The 17,338-nt window shown below is 38.4% G+C and overlaps 1 protein-coding gene across 2 annotated transcripts in view; it reads right to left on the bottom strand.

The window, feature by feature from the left end:
- LOC107661937 (spondin-2-like) overlaps positions 1-17,338 on the bottom strand; it is a 30,759-nt gene that overhangs the window by 10,881 nt on the left and 2,540 nt on the right. Inside the window, exons 1-3 of one of the 2 annotated variants that reach the window (XM_016451742.1) lie at positions 10,383-10,472; positions 5,846-6,071; positions 400-620 (exon numbers count right to left, since the gene is read on the bottom strand). In XM_016451742.1, coding sequence (XP_016307228.1) covers positions 400-620; positions 5,846-6,071 — 447 coding nt within the window. In that variant the 5' untranslated portion in view covers positions 10,383-10,472. Of the gene's footprint in view, positions 1-399; positions 621-5,845; positions 6,072-10,382; positions 10,473-17,338 lie in introns of those variants that run through there. The other variant, XM_016451741.1, reaches the window with a different exon arrangement.

The following is a 17,338-nucleotide window of genomic DNA, read 5'->3' as shown; positions in this document are numbered from 1 at the left end:
ATTTTTAATATAACTCCGACTGGATTCGTCTGAAAGAAGAAAGTCACATACACCTAGGATGCCTCGAGGGTGAGTAAAACACCTAAAACACTAATTTTCCTTTTTGGGCGAACTAACCCTTTAATTGTGGTGTTTTTAAGTCTTGCGACCGTGGTCAACTTGATTATATTTTGAAGATTATCTTGATGAACAAAGAGTGTAAAAACAAACTTTTGCTGGTCACAGGGCTTATTTTCTGCAATAATCCAACAGCCTATGAAAAATCCTATTGGGTTTTTGTCAAGGGAACCAGGGTGATGCCGACTTCTGGGTTTGCCTACAAAAATACGTCATCACTGCAGCAGTCTACCTAGGAATAAAACAATGGGCCGTTTTGTGTAGTGACTATGTTCATCTTACCAGCGGTGTCCTGGGCGTCAGGAGCAGCTCTGTGGAGCTGTGGCCGATGCCTGAGGGGATCCCAGCTGAGCGGTACATGGACCCCACCGCTCGCCTCTTCCTCGCCTCCTTCGCATCCTTCACCAGATCCACCGTGAGTCCCTGCTCGGCAAAGCTCTTCATGCCATCGCTCGCAGGCGCCCCCTCCTGCCACAGCCGGTACTGTTTATTATGGGTCACGGCTGCACAGAAGTAAAAGCAGCCAATGAGTGAAGGGTAAACTCAGAGAAAACATTTAAACTGCTCATGTTTTCAGGCCTCGTGATTTGTCGGACAGGTTCTGCACTGGACTGTTGAACATTACTACCACTCCATTAATTTTTATTGCTCATCAGATTTCACAAAACACAAATACAGCTCTGCCACCTTCTGTGTGCTCTACACACCTCGAGCTGTGGTATAAAGCCATGCAGAAGCCCCCAATGCCAAGAGAATAAACACCTAAAAACAAAACCTTCAGTGAGAAAAACCAGACCTACTAGTGTGCACCTAAAGTTCAGGGGTGACCGAGACTGTTATGTAATATGTTAAAGTAGACTTTCATGTGTTAAGGTTTTAGGTAAATGTACGTTTTAGGTTTTGGTTCTGTGTCAATGAATTGACGTGTCAGAGCTGCTTTGCCTTTTGTCATGACACTCAGCGCATTATATTTTCAATTAATTGCAATTTTCTTTAAAAAAAAATAAGTGGTTAAATATGTGCACAGAAAAAAGACCAATCACAGTTAGGTATGCAAACAGACATCAAGAAGACCAATCACAAACTGTTATGCAAATTTTACGATGTAGTGTTTACTCACTGTCACATGGCATTTTAAATTCTAAACATCCACGTCAATCAAAGGGGGGCTTTTTCAAACTTAAATCTTAAGGAATAAGTTGGTGAAACACTGTTTTTCAGGTTTTTTGCTTTGCATGTAGCTTTCTGTGATTCGTAGCAAAAACTATCATCTCTGTCCATAACTGACTACACATTCATGCACATTACAAGCGCAGTCATATTCACTCTTAAAAATAAAGGTGCTTAAAAGGTTGTCCACAGCGATGCCGTAGAAGAACAATTTTTGGTTCCACAAAGAACCATTCAGTCAAAGGTTCTTTAAAGAACCATCTCTTTCTTACCTTTTTATAATCTGAAGAACCTTCTTTCGCCACAAAGAACCCTTTGGGAAACAGAAAGGTTCTTCAGATGTTAAAGGTTCTTAATGGAGCCATTTAGACAAAAAAGGTTCTTCTATGGCATCGTGAAGCACCTTATTTTTAAGAGTGTTTACTGTTGCTCAGCGAAATTTCATGGGTGAAATCCAGTCAGTTCGATAGAAATCTGCGCAGTTGGGTTACAGATTTCGCAACAGGTCCAATTTTTTCACTCAGATTCGCAGCACTGACCAACAGAAAGTTGCTCAGTTTGAAAGTGACTACTGAGCGAACTGTGCTTCATTACATTTACATTTAGCAGACGCTTTTATCCAAAGCAACTTACAAATGAGGACAATAAAAGCAGTCAAAACTAACAAAAGAGCAACCATATAGAAGTGCAAATGACAAGTCTCGGTTAGCCTAACGCAGTACACGTAGCAAGGTGTATATATATATATATATATATATTATACACACACACATATACACACACACACACAAAGAAAACCAAGTAGATAGCATAGAAAAAATAGAAAGCTAGTGTTTGTTTTTTTTTTTTTTTTTTAAAGAAAAAAAAGATAAATATAGATAAAGTAGAATTAAAATGTGTTAGAGTTAGATGGTCAAATAAAGGTGGAACAGAGGTGTTTTTAGTCGTTTCTTGAAGATGGTTAAGGACTCAGCTGCTCGGATTGATTTGGGCAGGTCATTCCACCAGGAGGGAACAGTTATGCATCGCTACACTATTGACAATAGACAATGGACCTTTTTGACAACATTTGCCAATATGATCATACCTTATGACTAAACTACTTTTCCAAAAGTGACGTTCTATTCTTTAATAGGAATCTGTTCAACAGCTCTCAAAAACCAGAATGTCACATGTAACCAGGCTAGAGTTACATTTTCAGATTTTCTTGCCTGTGTAAAACTTGCCATCTTGATATTAGAGGTTATAAGTAGCAGTTATGGGTGTTGCTATACCATTGCAAAGGTGGTTTGATTGGTTACTAGAATGCTGCTATAAAGTTTGTTTTTGGCCCAAGTTAAAAGAACCCAACACCGAGTCTCACTGTAAGTACAAGCAGTAGCAATACTGATGCTTGCCTCAATTTTTTTTGACAAATTGCTTTTGCAAATCTTTGATGAACTGCTTTTGTTCACTTGTTTTTTTTAAATCGCTTTGGATAGAAGTGTCTGCTAAATGCATGAATGTAACTGTAGTCTGTAAAGTGCCTCTGTGCTGAAAGAGCTGCATGGGGGCCATTCACACAGAACGCGTTTTTGTTGTTCAAAAATGCAACATGCAGGTCAGGTGGAACATTAAAAACATCTAGAGATGCTACAAAGATGGTAAAACACATTCATCTAGTGTGTTTAAACAGAAAAACCATAGAAACAGTTCAATGTAATGGAAAAACCTGTTCTGTGTGAACTTTACCCAATGAAAAACCGCAAGGTCTAGAAACTTCCTTTAACTTGAGCACTGTGCTTTTACAACTCTGTGTGCGAGAGACACTGCAAAAGACGCAAGAAGTGTAAAGGGAAAAAAAAAAAAAAAAAAAAAAAAAAAAAAAAAAATCGAAAATCTACTTCTGTGTTCCCACAAAAAAAAACCGAATGTTTGGAACTACATAAGGATAATTAAAGGATTAGTTCACTTCCAGAATAAAAATTTCCTGATAATTTACTCCCGTGTCATCCAAGATGTTCATGTCTTTCTTTCCTCAGTCAAAAACAAAGTAAGTTTTTCCAGGATTTTTCTCCATATAGTGGATTCAATGGGAGCCAATGGGTTGAAGGTCCAAATTACCATTTCAGTGCAGCTTCAAAGGGCTCTACACAATCCCAGCGGAGGAATAAGGGACTTATCTAGCAAAACGATCGGCCATTTTCTAAGAAAAATAAACATTTCTATATTTTTTAACCACAAATAGTGCTCGTCTTGCACTAGCTCAGCATCACACAATAACGTAGTCACGTTGTGAAGGTCACGCGTGACGTAGACGGAAGTACCGACCCAGTGTTTACAAAGTGAACGTGCAAAGAAAATCAAACGCCCTTTACGAAAAAAGGTAAAACAACAATGTTAGATGATTTTGAAGTTGGAGGAGAAAATGAGATGGAGTACACAGACGAAAAACTATCCACGCATGACCTTTCCAACATGAATGCATCTAGGATGAAGTTGCGCAAGTGCATCACAGAGCTAGTGCAAGATGAGTTGTGGTTAAAAAGTATATACATTTTTATTTTTATTTTTTTTAGAAAATGGCCAATCGTTTCGCTAGATACGTCCCTTATTCCTGGGCTGAGATTGTGTAGAGCCCTTTGAAGTTGAAACTGCAATTTGGACCTTCAACCCATTGATCCCCATTGAAGTCCACTATATGGAGAAAAATCCTGGAATGTTTTCCTCAAAACCTTAATTTCTATTTAACTGAAGAAAGAAAGACATGAACATCTTGCATGGCATGGGCTGAGTAAACTATCAGGAAATTTTTATTCTGGAAGTGAACTAATCCTTTAAATACAGACCGAATTTTTGTTTCAAGTTTGATAATTCACTTAGCTCTTGATATCACAACAGAGGTTTGAAAGTGGAAGGAGCTAAGATGATGTTTCTGAAATGATTTCAGCCTCTCTTTAACGTCCCACTGTGTTCTTCATAACTACAAACCATTTTGGTCTGGCAGACCCAGAGCTGGGAGTGCAGGAGACTGAGAGAAAAAAGATACAAGTGAGAATGACAGGAAGGCAGGCAGCACATTTGGCACGCTGACACGTCTAGTCTCTCCATGCTACACGTCTGGCCCAAATGTGGACAGAAAAATTGAAGAGACCTGACCTCAATCAGCTAAACCACAAACCGCAACCGTCTCCAGCGCTTTTATCTCTCTATCTCCGTCTTTCCCCTAATAGTCCCATCCTTCATACGTGGAGTTCATATGTACGGAGCAACCTTTTGATTGCATGCAAAAATGTGCGGTTTCTGAACATAATTGCGATACAACAGTGATAAATGGATAAAGAGAGGGCCGGAAAGCCATCCAGGAGGCAGGAGAAACCACACAGACATCATCTCAGTGCTCCAAATCCACAGCCTGAACTTTGAGGATCTCTGGGTTGTAAATGTTTTGGCTGAGGCCGTCCACATCTGCTGCTCGCGTGCGGTGGCATGTGACGGCTGGTATACCGGTGACACCCAAAGAGCACGTCCTCAGAAAAAGCCAGCACACAGCGATCGCATTAAAGTCGACGGTCGCTGCATGCGTTGTGTATTTATGGAAGGACTATTAAAGGACAGGGCGAACCTGCAGGGCTATTACTCCTCACCCTCGCCCTCGTTCTGCTTTCCTCATTAGACTGCCTCGCTCACGTGGTGTGGCAGGTAATGCGTGTATGTATGGAGGGTCGTCGGGGCCAGTCTCACGGTTAACAGGCCAGCTGTGAGTACTTAGCGTCCTGACATATGGTGAGGAACTTTAAACATTCTCATCTCTAAAGCACGTGGAGCCATCGCTGGCAGTCAGTGTTGGAAGTATCTAGTTACATGTAACTAAATTACGTAATTTAATTACAAAATAAATGTGATTGTAATCAGTTACAGTTACTGAGAAAAATGACAGTTACTTATGACGATTACAAAGGGGGTTACATCTGAATTTTTTCACACACACACCCACATACAGACTTAATTGATTTCTTTCATAAATTGCAGTGACTGCTCTAAAATATGGTCTAAAATAATAAAGTGTTACCTAACTATGCCAGTGTTTCCAGTCATAGCTATGCAAAAGTTTGATTTCAAAAACAGAATCACAGTGACTATTTCTTGTTATGGTTTTAAATCTGTATTTAACCTCAGAATGATCTCAAAGTAAGTCTGATTTTGTGGTGGCTGTGCATGAAAATGAAATTATTGTAATCTTAATTCAAGTGATGAAGGATTTTGAAAGTCTGACAGTGATCAGTGTTGATACCGTAAGGTTAACCCTTTCTGGTTTACATGTTTGAAAACATTAGAAATTTAGAAAAGTAATCAAAACGTAATCAAATGTAATCAGTTACATTACTTGAATAAAGTAACTGAAATAGTTACTTATTACATTTTAGACAGAGTAATTTGTAATCTGTAACCTATAACATTTCCAAAGCAACCTTCCCACAGCACTGCCGGCGGTCAACCTCGAGAACAAGATGAGATCAGCTTCTAGCAATCTACATTTGGCTTGTCAACCTGACACCTCCAGCACCAGGAGTCTTACCCATGAGTTTGGACCACTGCGCAGGTGGTCGGAACAAGGGATACTGTTTGGGGAAGGTCTGTGGACTCCAGTGGCCGGTGAACACCAGGATGTAAGAGGCGGGTCCTCGAGCGCTGCACTCCGTCCCATTGGTCAGGTTCACCGGGGCTGCGCAGGACAGCGCAAACCTGAGCAGCACGACCAGCAGCTGCTGCAGCCAACCAGGAACAAAGACCTCTGATGACATCTGTGTCAGGGAAAAAAAAGAGCCAAGTTGAGGGAAAACACAGTTTGTTTCCTTTTTATTGTTAATATTAGTGAAACGGCTATGTAGAAATTGTATAAATTGCCATTTCAGTTTCTTGTACTACAGTAACTCTGATCCACTCATGCAGCAAATATATATTGCAAGAGGAAATTACATAACTTTGGTTCCTGACACCTTAATCCTCTGTCAAGGGAAGCATCTGAGATTTGTAGCTTGCTCCGACAAGAGTGCATTCAAAGACACTCACTAACTGATATTACAACGAAACCCTTATGAGCTTCTGAGAATATTTGAGAATGAGAATAGTTCACTCAGATATGAAAATATTGCGACATGCGTAAACCAGTTGACAATGAATGTCATTAAACCTGGTGTGACGTGTCTTGACGTGCCATGTTTTAACAGGCACCCATTGTGTCGAGGACATTTCATTATTTATTTATTTATTTATTTTTCACTTTGAGGGAGAAAATATTTAATGGACTTTTACTACCTAAGCCGTAGTTACCATAGATGTAACCATAAATGCTTAATGAGCATACAGATGCTCATTAAGAGCTGAAATCTGATTGTGCTAAAGTTGTTACATCACAACATACTGGGCCTGCTGACCAATCAGAGCAGAACTGGCTTTTCAGAAAGCCAGGCTTTAAAGAGACTAAAACAGAGCGTTTCAGGCAAAGGGTTAAACTAAAGTGCTGCTGCATTGTATAGTATGAGAAAAACAATGTTTTTTGAACTTGAAATCATGTAAATGTATTCTAGCAGACCCCAAAAGTAAAATTATGAAATATGGAAACTTTAAAATTCATGAACATACATGCGATTTTATGGATCTTTTTTTTTTTTGCGCTTTTGGAAACCTGACAGCCTCCACCCCACTTTTATATTCACTGAATTAAAATTAGTAAACATTAAAGATATCTCATGTGTGTTTCTTAAAACTTAGTCAGACTTACTGTGGAACAACATGAGGGTGAGTACATTTCTGTGTGAACTATATCCCTTCAAAGCCAGACAGTCAAACAGTCTGCAAAGCCAGTTTAATACAATTTTAGACTTTAGATGCTAGAAATAAAACATAATTAACAGCTGCTGAAGGCATATATGATGAACTCAACATCACCACGGCACAAATTTACCGAGAACCCACAGTCCCATCCCAGCCGACCCCCTTATCACAACAACCATAGGCTTGCCATTTATTCCCAACTAAATTAAAATAACACAAAAGCAGGGTTGTATGACGGAGTTATTTTCATCCCTCATAGCCTGTGATTGAGTGTTGAGCGTATTACGCAAGACCAGCTTAGAACCCAGCAGAAGGTTTAGAGCGTGACTGCATGAGATACTGGGATCTGCACCGTCTGCCACGGTCTCTTAATAAAGAGGCGAAGTGACAAAGGGTTTGAGAGGGTGTCTCTGATGTTATTGAGGAAAAGCAGTGCACTGGGTTATAAAGTGCTCATGATGAACAGATATATTAGGATCCATGAGGAGAGAGGTCTTGAGTCACCAGAAACGACCTCATGTCTAATGGACATAGTTCTGGAGTGAGAAAGCAGCTAAACGCTCCTTGTTTTAAAGCCGGCTAGACCGCAGGTTCAATGGGACATGGATAAAATCTTACGAGCGAGGACTGAACGTGCACTCCTTTTGTGGTTTCCTTTCCTTTTCTTCAGAACTCACAGTCTCTTCCTCCTATATTTGACAGATCAGGTTTCCGCATCTTTTGGAAACTCTGAAGTATCACAGCACTTTCACACATGCAACCTTTTCCAACTGCATTTTTCCCTTTAGAGGTGAACGGTGTGTGACTAGAAATGCCGGCAAACGAGCCTTGGCATTTTGCCAGCGTAACATTGCTGGAAAAGTTCCATATTGATGCTATTTGTGAACAAAACCCGTAACATTAATGGTTTGAGTTTTTATGAGTTTGAGGAGCTCTGACATTAAAAAAAAAGTATTTGTAAAGGTGCAGATGCAATATGTCTTTATGTTGGTTTCAGATGGTTTTGGAAACTTATTTTCAAGAAAATTTCAATTTTAAGGCAAGACACTTCAAACAAAATATTTGTCATGCATTGGTCAATTTTAGTTTTTTTTTTTTTTTTCCATTACTTGACTTCTTTCAGGCTTGTGGGAAGAAAACATCCAAAATTAACAGTTTTAGTTACAACACGTCTTTAAAGTTTTCTCAAAATTAGTATTTTCCTCCTGCAGTGAGCCAGTAATCTCTACTTCAGCAGAACTTACAAACACCAAACTACACCATTTTATTCCCATGTATATTCTGAAGGTTTTTATAGTGGGGTTTGTATATATATTATTTGCCTGGGTTTATACAACATTGTATTTAAAAAAAAAACATGTACATTTTCTTTCTGGCTGTTGACAGTATTTTCAGACTTCTCAATATGTCAACAAAATGAAATGAGAAATTTGAACCTCTATCCAATGTTGCTATTTCTGTTCTGGAAATGTATGCAAATGTGTGCATATTTAACTAGATAATACCTCAATTGCATATTTAAACAACATTTCAGAAAACCTGTAAAACAAAACAATTGTCAAATGTACTGTGATTAATCAACTGGGGAAGTATGTTGGTAAGTATGGAAGTATTGCCATAACGACTCTACAAATGTCATGTGGTGTAACCATCAGGTAAAAAGTAATATTAATAGAAGTAATAATCAATTAACTGTGAATGTACACATTTTAATCCTTATTTTCAAAAATGTTTTTAAAAATCAGTTTTAAGCTAAAAAGTTCTCTTTTAAATGAATTACTTATTCATAAATATCAAGTCTTTTGGGGAGTTGCACCACATGACATTTACAGCCTGAACTAATCTTTCCCTCTCATAAAAAAAAAGGTTAAATAATCAGATATTTTAAGAGATTTATTGACATTGGTTCACTCACAAGGGTCTGCAGGGGCCGTCTCCATGACATCATTATCTGTTTTACGTTTTGTTTTTTTCATGCATGTTGGTCGCACCACATGAAAATCATTTTATCATTCATTTCTACATTTTTTGGAAAGAAATTGTGTCAAATTGTACAAACATTGAAACAAAAGAGCTTTTCTCCATTTGGGTAGATGAAGGAATTGATCCAAAGATCCTGGAACAGTTTGCGATTCTAGATTTGTGGCGTAGCTGTTTAAAAGTCATTTCCACCAAATGACATCACAGAGTTTTAACAGCACTGATGGTGCTGATGTGTGAACGGGACCCAAAAAAGCTGTGGAAAGCTGTTGGACGTGTGAACAGCAGATGTGGCATTTACCAGAAAAGGTAATCTGGCCGTTTTACTGCAGCTTATTGGGTTTCGTGTTTGAAAATCACTGTAATATATAAGCATCAGGCACACGTGCTACAATTGCTCAATAATGTTTGTCCTCAATACAAACAGATCTGTTTGTTCGTGGGAGACCCTGTAAAGCATTGAAGAAACAATGTTTTGTCTATCCAGCGGAGTCATCATTCCCAAACATCATCCGTTGACTATTAAAACGTTATAAATATTTTGATCTCCCATCTGAACTGACATTTTGCACACGTGCAAATGCAAATCCCCACGTTTTCCACATTATCTCTGTCTTGAACTGTGAAATTAAATCAAACCTTGTACAAAGTTCTGGCAGATTGTGGGATGCATTTCTGCTGCCCTGCACTTGCCAGTGGTTGCAGATGCTGCACGACACTAACCTAAAGCAAACCTCCCTCTGTTTGCACTCTTCAGCGCAGGGTCAAAAGACACACGTTTCTCAAACATCCAACAGACACAGCAAATCTCCGCTCCCAGCACGAACGAGACAAAATAAAACTAGGGGAGACGGAAAAGTGCAGAAGAAAAGAGCTTGCGGCTTTTTTGCCACTTAAGCTTAAACTTACAGGGTGAGCAATTATGAAGCCGCAGTGAGCTTGTACTGCAGGAAGAGGTCAGGAATCTTGCATTTCAGTCGCATGCAAACGCAAAAACCATGCGGGCAGTGTTTAGAGTAAGAAATGAATGAGAAGGGGGGGGGATAGTTAAATAACTGTTAAGAGTAGCACATGTTTTAAAATACTTAAGCACAGCAGCATTATTCGTCAAAGAGACATCAAACCTGCAGAAGAGGAGTGTGGGAAGGTTGCGGTATAGAGGCACAGCAGGAAAGTGGAGAAGCAGAAAACCAACCCTTGTCTTAACCTTTGCCACAGCAGCCAGCATGAGCGCAGGACACGCACACAAACACACACACAGACAGTGGATCACATGCTAGTGAACGGCTCACTCTTACCTGGCTGTGATGCTAGACAGCAGGACAGGGTTTGTGGAGATGTGCACTACAGATCAAGACACCCCACTTTCATGCTCTCTTTCCCCTCCTCTCTTTTTTTCTTTCCTCTCTCCTCCCATTCTTCACCCCCACCTCTCCATGTATGGGTATACACACACACACACACTCACTTTCAGTCTAGCTCTTTTTCCGTTCCTCTCCTTTTATCTCTATTCTTCTCCTGTGAGATCACAGACTGTGTAACTGGAAGTTGATGTGTTCATATATGTGACCCTGGACCACAAAACCAGTCATAAGGATCATTTTTTTAAAATTGAGATTTATACATCACCTGAAAGCTGAATAAATAAGCTTTCCATTGATGTATGGTTTGTTAGGATATAGGACAAAATTTGGCCAAGATACAACTATTTGAAAATCTGGAATCTGAGGGTGCAAAAAAAATCAAAATACTGAGAAAATCGCCTTTAAAGTTGTCCAAATGAAGTTCTTAGCAATGCATATTACTAATCAAAAAATTAAGTTTTGATATATTTACGGTAAGAATTTTTCAAAATATCTTCATGGAACATGATCTTTGCTTAATATCCTAATGATTTTTGGCATAAAAGAAAAATCTATAATTCTGCCCCATACAATGTTGACTGACAGTTGAGCTAAAAATAATAAATGAACTTCTGAAAGTTGATCGTCAGTTTGTGTGTAAATGTGTTTTTGACCACATTTGTCCACTTTAAATGTAATTTCTAATGAGAAATTATTGTAGTAATTAAATTACTCTGTCCGAATTAAATTACTTAGTTTGTCCGAAATCAGTTTCAGGAGGCACCTTCATGTAAAAGCTGCCTGCAAAGTCATTGACAGGGCAACGAGGCAACAAGCTTTTGAACACAGCCATAATTTTATTAAATACAATAAAATAATACATTTTATTTGACATATGCTTTTAAGATACAGTAGTCTTTCTCTTCCTTTAAAATGGCTAAAAAATTGCTGAGTCATCTCAGGAGTATAAACAAATGTGTCCAATTATTAAGATTTTCTTTGAAATGAGAATGTCCCTCCCTCTAATAATACTTACTGCGGACTAAAAACAGCAAGCAAATCATGATTCATGATTTGTGTTTTTATCCATCAAACACAATTTTAAAAACTGTTTCCAAACAGGTTTCCCTAACACTTCCTTCATTTGCCATTGGCCAGAAAAACGGAGAGCTCCGCCCCAAACTCACGCCATTGGTTAAGCAATTATTGCTATGCCAGGCTGCTCATATAAACTGTTTCAATAGCATCAGTGTGGAAATCAGCCTACAAATTACTTATAATTGACTTCATTTTTTAATGCATTGCTTTGACAAATACAAAATCCTAACCTTTTACACACAGAAAGGCTAAAATGGCATGGACATTACTGGTACCCTGGATTTAGAATTTGGCAGTACAACAGTTGGACAGAAGTACTGTATCTAACACCTTCCACTACTTCAGTTTATAGGTCAGTCCATCCAGCACTATGCAAAACTTACCAACACAATGCCAGAGCGTCACTGTGGATTTGCTAAGGTGTTCTGAGTGTTTCTGTAGCTTGTTGCAATGTGGTTCCCAAGGGATTCAAATCCCTTCAGTTTCAGTGAACATCAAGTTACTTAGAAAACAGTCCAAATTTCCTCTGTGAGCCACAAAATTCATTCCAAACATAATATCAATAGCACAAACAGTCTGGGACATGACATTCAATACTTAGGGTTAAATATTCAAACAATAACAATAGTTGTTTTAGCAATAATGCCCTGATATTGCTGATCTACAGCAGCTCACACACTCGCACAAGAGGCCTTAGCACAGGAAGAATGGTTTTCATAATAACACACTCATAGAAGTGAATGACATCTGGGAATTATCTGGTTAGAAAGCAGTCAGTCCCTGTGAGAGCTCACGTCAGTCCAATATAAGAGACATTTGTCACTGATTGCCTGTCAAGAAAAGACACTAACAGTAATACAGCTGAAAGCCAAGAGGTTTTACCAGTCACTATAAATCAAGGTTGGCATTTACAGGAAAAGTCCAATGTAAAAAGCATCTATTCCTCAAATTTGGTAATGTTTACTGCATCAGGCGAAGGTAGTCATCACTTCATCAGAGGCCAGACTCAACGGCGATTCATTTGCATTGACGCAGATGGGATCAGACCCCAGAAAGTGACCGGTTTCGGTCTCAATGAGTGTTGTGTACACTCTTGAGCACACTGACCCTAACGTGAACCTCTCTTGGACAAAAGCCTTTAATAAATATTCCAATGGACAGGCTGATGAGACCAAGAATGTACTAGAAACTTAACAGGGTGTTGTTGCAAAGTGCTTCCCAATGCAGCTAAAACTTGGTGACGTGTTTGCCAATATTTCACTATACGCTAAGAAATACTTTGCTAAGATTTATTGACTTGTTTGTTCATTTTGAATAATTGGGGTTACAAAACAGCCAATATAAAGTTTTGTAATCCAAAAACTTGATCGATTTTGGGGCATTTTGGGTAAAGAGTGACGTAAGGTAAATGAGCTCATGCTCAGTCATCTAAGCACAATAAAACTAATTTTGTATCCAAAAAGGTCATTTCTGCGCATTATTTCAAGCACGGCTGTCTACTCCTTAAATAAACTGGCAATGACTCGGAGACGATCATCTGTAGAAAAAACATTTACATGGGGACAGAGTGCAGCATAAACAGTCATTCTCTGCTGAGCGACTCCCATAAACAGTGGAACCTACTTTTACGTCTTGTCTGAGGGAAACAGTTTTAGACATAATACATGGTCACCTTCTCATCTGGAGGTGCAGCGCAGACATACGACACAGCATCTCGTCTGTAATCGGACTCTGGGTCACTGACACTCAAACACACACTTACTGCATTACAGAATAGGAGTTTCCACTTAAATTCCACTGAAATTAAGGTTAATGTGGGGAAAAACATGGGTAACTTGATTTTTTTTTTTTTCAGATCATTTTAAGAAAATATTTTTTTATGTATCCCATTACAATGTAATTGTGATGAATGATGACAAGCAAATTTGCTTATTATGAAATTAAAAACAAACAAAGTTAAAATGGCCAGTAGCAACAGTTAAGTTAAAATGTCTAGCTCAGGGATTTGTTTCTTAGGGTGTTTTCACACCTTTCTTGTTTGGTTCACAGCAATCGCATTCGGGTGCGGACCAAACAACCATAACGAGACCCAGCTGAAGAGGTGGGCTCGGTCCGCTTCCAAACAAACTCTGGTACAGTTGAATGGATGAACCAATGACAAAGTGCTTCCCAATGCAGCTAAAACTTGGTGACGTGTTTGCCAATATTTCACTATACGCTAAGAAATACTTTGCTAAGATTTATTGACTTGTTTGTTCATTTTGAATAATTGGGGTTACAAAACAGCCAATATAAAGTTTTGTAATCCAAAAACTTGATCGATTTTGGGGCATTTTGGGTAAAGAGTGACGTAAGGTAAATGAGCTCATGCTCAGTCATCTAAGCACAATAAAACTAATTTTGTATCCAAAAAGGTCATTTCTGCGCATTATTTCAAGCACGGCTGTCTACTCCTTAAATAAACTGGCAATGACTCGGAGACGATCATCTGTAGAAAAAACATTTACATGGGGACAGAGTGCAGCATAAACAGTCATTCTCTGCTGAGCGACTCCCATAAACAGTGGAACCTACTTTTACGTCTTGTCTGAGGGAAACAGTTTTAGACATAATACATGGTCACCTTCTCATCTGGAGGTGCAGCGCAGACATACGACACAGCATCTCGTCTGTAATCGGACTCTGGGTCACTGACACTCAAACACACACTTACTGCATTACAGAATAGGAGTTTCCACTTAAATTCCACTGAAATTAAGGTTAATGTGGGGAAAAACATGGGTAACTTGATTTTTTTTTTTTTCAGATCATTTTAAGAAAATATTTTTTTATGTATCCCATTACAATGTAATTGTGATGAATGATGACAAGCAAATTTGCTTATTATGAAATTAAAAACAAACAAAGTTAAAATGGCCAGTAGCAACAGTTAAGTTAAAATGTCTAGCTCAGGGATTTGTTTCTTAGGGTGTTTTCACACCTTTCTTGTTTGGTTCACAGCAATCGCATTCGGGTGCGGACCAAACAACCATAACGAGACCCAGCTGAAGAGGTGGGCTCGGTCCGCTTCCAAACAAACTCTGGTACAGTTGAATGGATGAACCAATGAATGGATGACCTTAGCACACGTGTGGTTGTGTTTACAATTTCTGGTTCACTTGCAAAAAGGACAGTGTGAAAGCGAACCACACCAAAAAAATAAATAAATCAACATTGTATTTGGTCCGGACCAAAGCAAGTGAACTAGTGGACTTTCCTGGTGTGAATACACCCTTACAAACATGCAACTTTTCACTTCACAAAGCATTAATTGATGGACTGGAGTCGTGAGGATTACTTGTGGATTATACCAGAGATTGTCTTACTACTGGGAGAAAGTGTAACGGTCAACTTGGATCACATGCACCTTAAAACCAATCACATTATAGTCTTGACGTCAATCAGAGTTGTGTGACACTCAATCGCCATTAACGGATACCATAGGAATGAATGAGAAGTGCCGTAAGTCTGTGACTTTTTTTGATAGTTGAACTCAAAACTATTGTTTTAGTTATTGTTTAGTTTACATGTCTTTGACATGTAAAACATGTCAAAGATTACCCAATAGCCTGTCAATTCATTAAATGATAGGCTGTTTCCTAAAAAAAAAAGTTGTTTATTCAGTGTAGTGAAGCCTCTCCTTCATTGACATCCATTAAAAAAAGCCTACAACATCAAAAGAACCAAACCACACAAAGACACTGACCAAGCAAATTAATATAGTAAACCACAAGATAAAAACTACAAACTACTTCCATGTTTTTGCCACAAAATTACGTTCTATTATGTACGGAAAGCAATACTCTCTCCCTTACAAATGCACACAAATACAGACACACACACAGAAACATACATGTGCACAGAAACATGTTGTCAGCACTGCTTCTAAGCTACACGCAGTGCTGGGTATTGTAGTCTGTTACAGATTACAAATTATATGAAAATTGTAGTTAGTAATGTAATCTAGGTTACTCATTTTAGGCAATGCATTGACTACTTTTTAGATTACTTTATCTTGTTTTAAAAACTTATCATTAAATGTAACATTGACATACAAAAGCAAAGACATACAAAAATTTTGTTTATATCAACATTATAAAATGCATTAAACATTACATTACACCAGGGTTGTAAGAACTGCAGTGGGTTTGTTGAGTTGATTAAAAAAAACTCAAAATGAATTAGGGAGAAGAATTGGGGATTTATGAATAAATTACTGCCACTGTGTGAATAATACGTAATCATGTAATCCATAAAAAGTAACTGTAATCTGATTATGAGCATTTTAAAAATGCAATATGCTCAAATTACAAGTACATAATTTTTGGAATCTGATTACATAATCCAGATTACATGTAATCACAGTTACTACCCAGCACTGGCTACACGTCATTTCTCACTAGTGAGCTAATATTGGCGTTGTTCGTAAAACAAATGAATTTACGGTTTATCATAGTAGAGACGCTGCTGTCGACCAGTGTTGAAAGAAACGCACAGGCTCGGGTAATTCACACACGCTTAATCTCTCTCTCATAAATGCATTAATAACTGTGTTAGTCTGCGGTCAATGACTCAAACCTACATTACTAGGTCTAAAATGCCGTTTTGGAATTAGCAACGAGGCGCGGGATGAGATGCGTAAGAAACTAGTCCTGCACACAAGAGTGTTTCAAGAACAAAACCTGACAAATGTCTCGAAATACAACATCTGAACAATGTCATTCAACAGCCCGTTATTGTGGTGTTTTTATCAGCAGTTTGGACCCATTGACTGCAGAGGATCCACTGGCGAGCAAGTGATTTCTCCAAATCTGTTTCGATGAAGAAACAAACTCTTCTTTATCTTGGATGGCCTGAGGTGAGTACAAATTTCATTTTGGGATGAACTATTCCTTCAACTTAATTAGCAAATGTGTGCAATAACTGGACATTTTCAAAGCATGTAATAAAATCAACGTTATTATGTGAAACTGCTTATTGATGAACATCACGGAAATATATGAAGATGTTAGACACTTTGAAACTATATGGTGTTTGTTATGCATATTAAATAGGGTTTAAAAAAGGTGTTTTAAAATTGAAAGACCGTTTCAGGTCAATGAACATCAAAAACAAAGGAACTTGCTCAATTAAACCAACGGTCTTTAAAAGGTTCAACAACTTCGTAAACATCAGTGTGTTGCGCAATCCTTACGGGACTTCAGACATAATGGTGAATCACTGCAGAACGGTTTTCTCGATTTCTTTGTTTCTTTACTTTTCTGACTATCAAAACATCATAAAACACCTATTAACGTATAACACCATTTCACTCAACTATACAGAGAAAGCCATATATATATTAAAGCTACACTGTTTTTCCAAGACAAGTTTCCTTTATTTACAAGACATAAAGAATGTTTACTGCCAAACCTTTATGGTTAACCTACACTCCTAAACTTCAGCTTTCAACAAACAAACTGAAATGGCACGAACAACAGGCGCCACACTAAAAAAAACACTATTTAACATACTACATAACTCCTTTATGCACAAAAGGCTTTTCCTGTCCTATGACAACAGGGCTTAATATGTGGCAGGAGTTGTTACTCCGAGACATTTGGTAACAATTTCAGCTTTAGCAGAGGGGGTATATGCCCTGAACACCTCATTAACCTGATTGGCAACACATCAGCACCTGGGGACATTTGCTGATAAACAACCATCAGGACACATTCAGAGGGAGAACCCTGCTAAAAACTTTCCTCCCTTTAATCACCTCAAACTGTGCTTTT

This window comes from Sinocyclocheilus anshuiensis, unplaced genomic scaffold (assembly GCF_001515605.1).
Source record: "Sinocyclocheilus anshuiensis isolate Anshui unplaced genomic scaffold, SAMN03320099.WGS_v1.1 scaffold759, whole genome shotgun sequence".
Lineage (NCBI taxonomy): Eukaryota > Metazoa > Chordata > Actinopteri > Cypriniformes > Cyprinidae > Sinocyclocheilus > Sinocyclocheilus anshuiensis.
The sequence above is the reverse complement of the archived record's forward strand: the minus strand, read 5'-3'. Positions and strand labels throughout refer to the sequence as shown.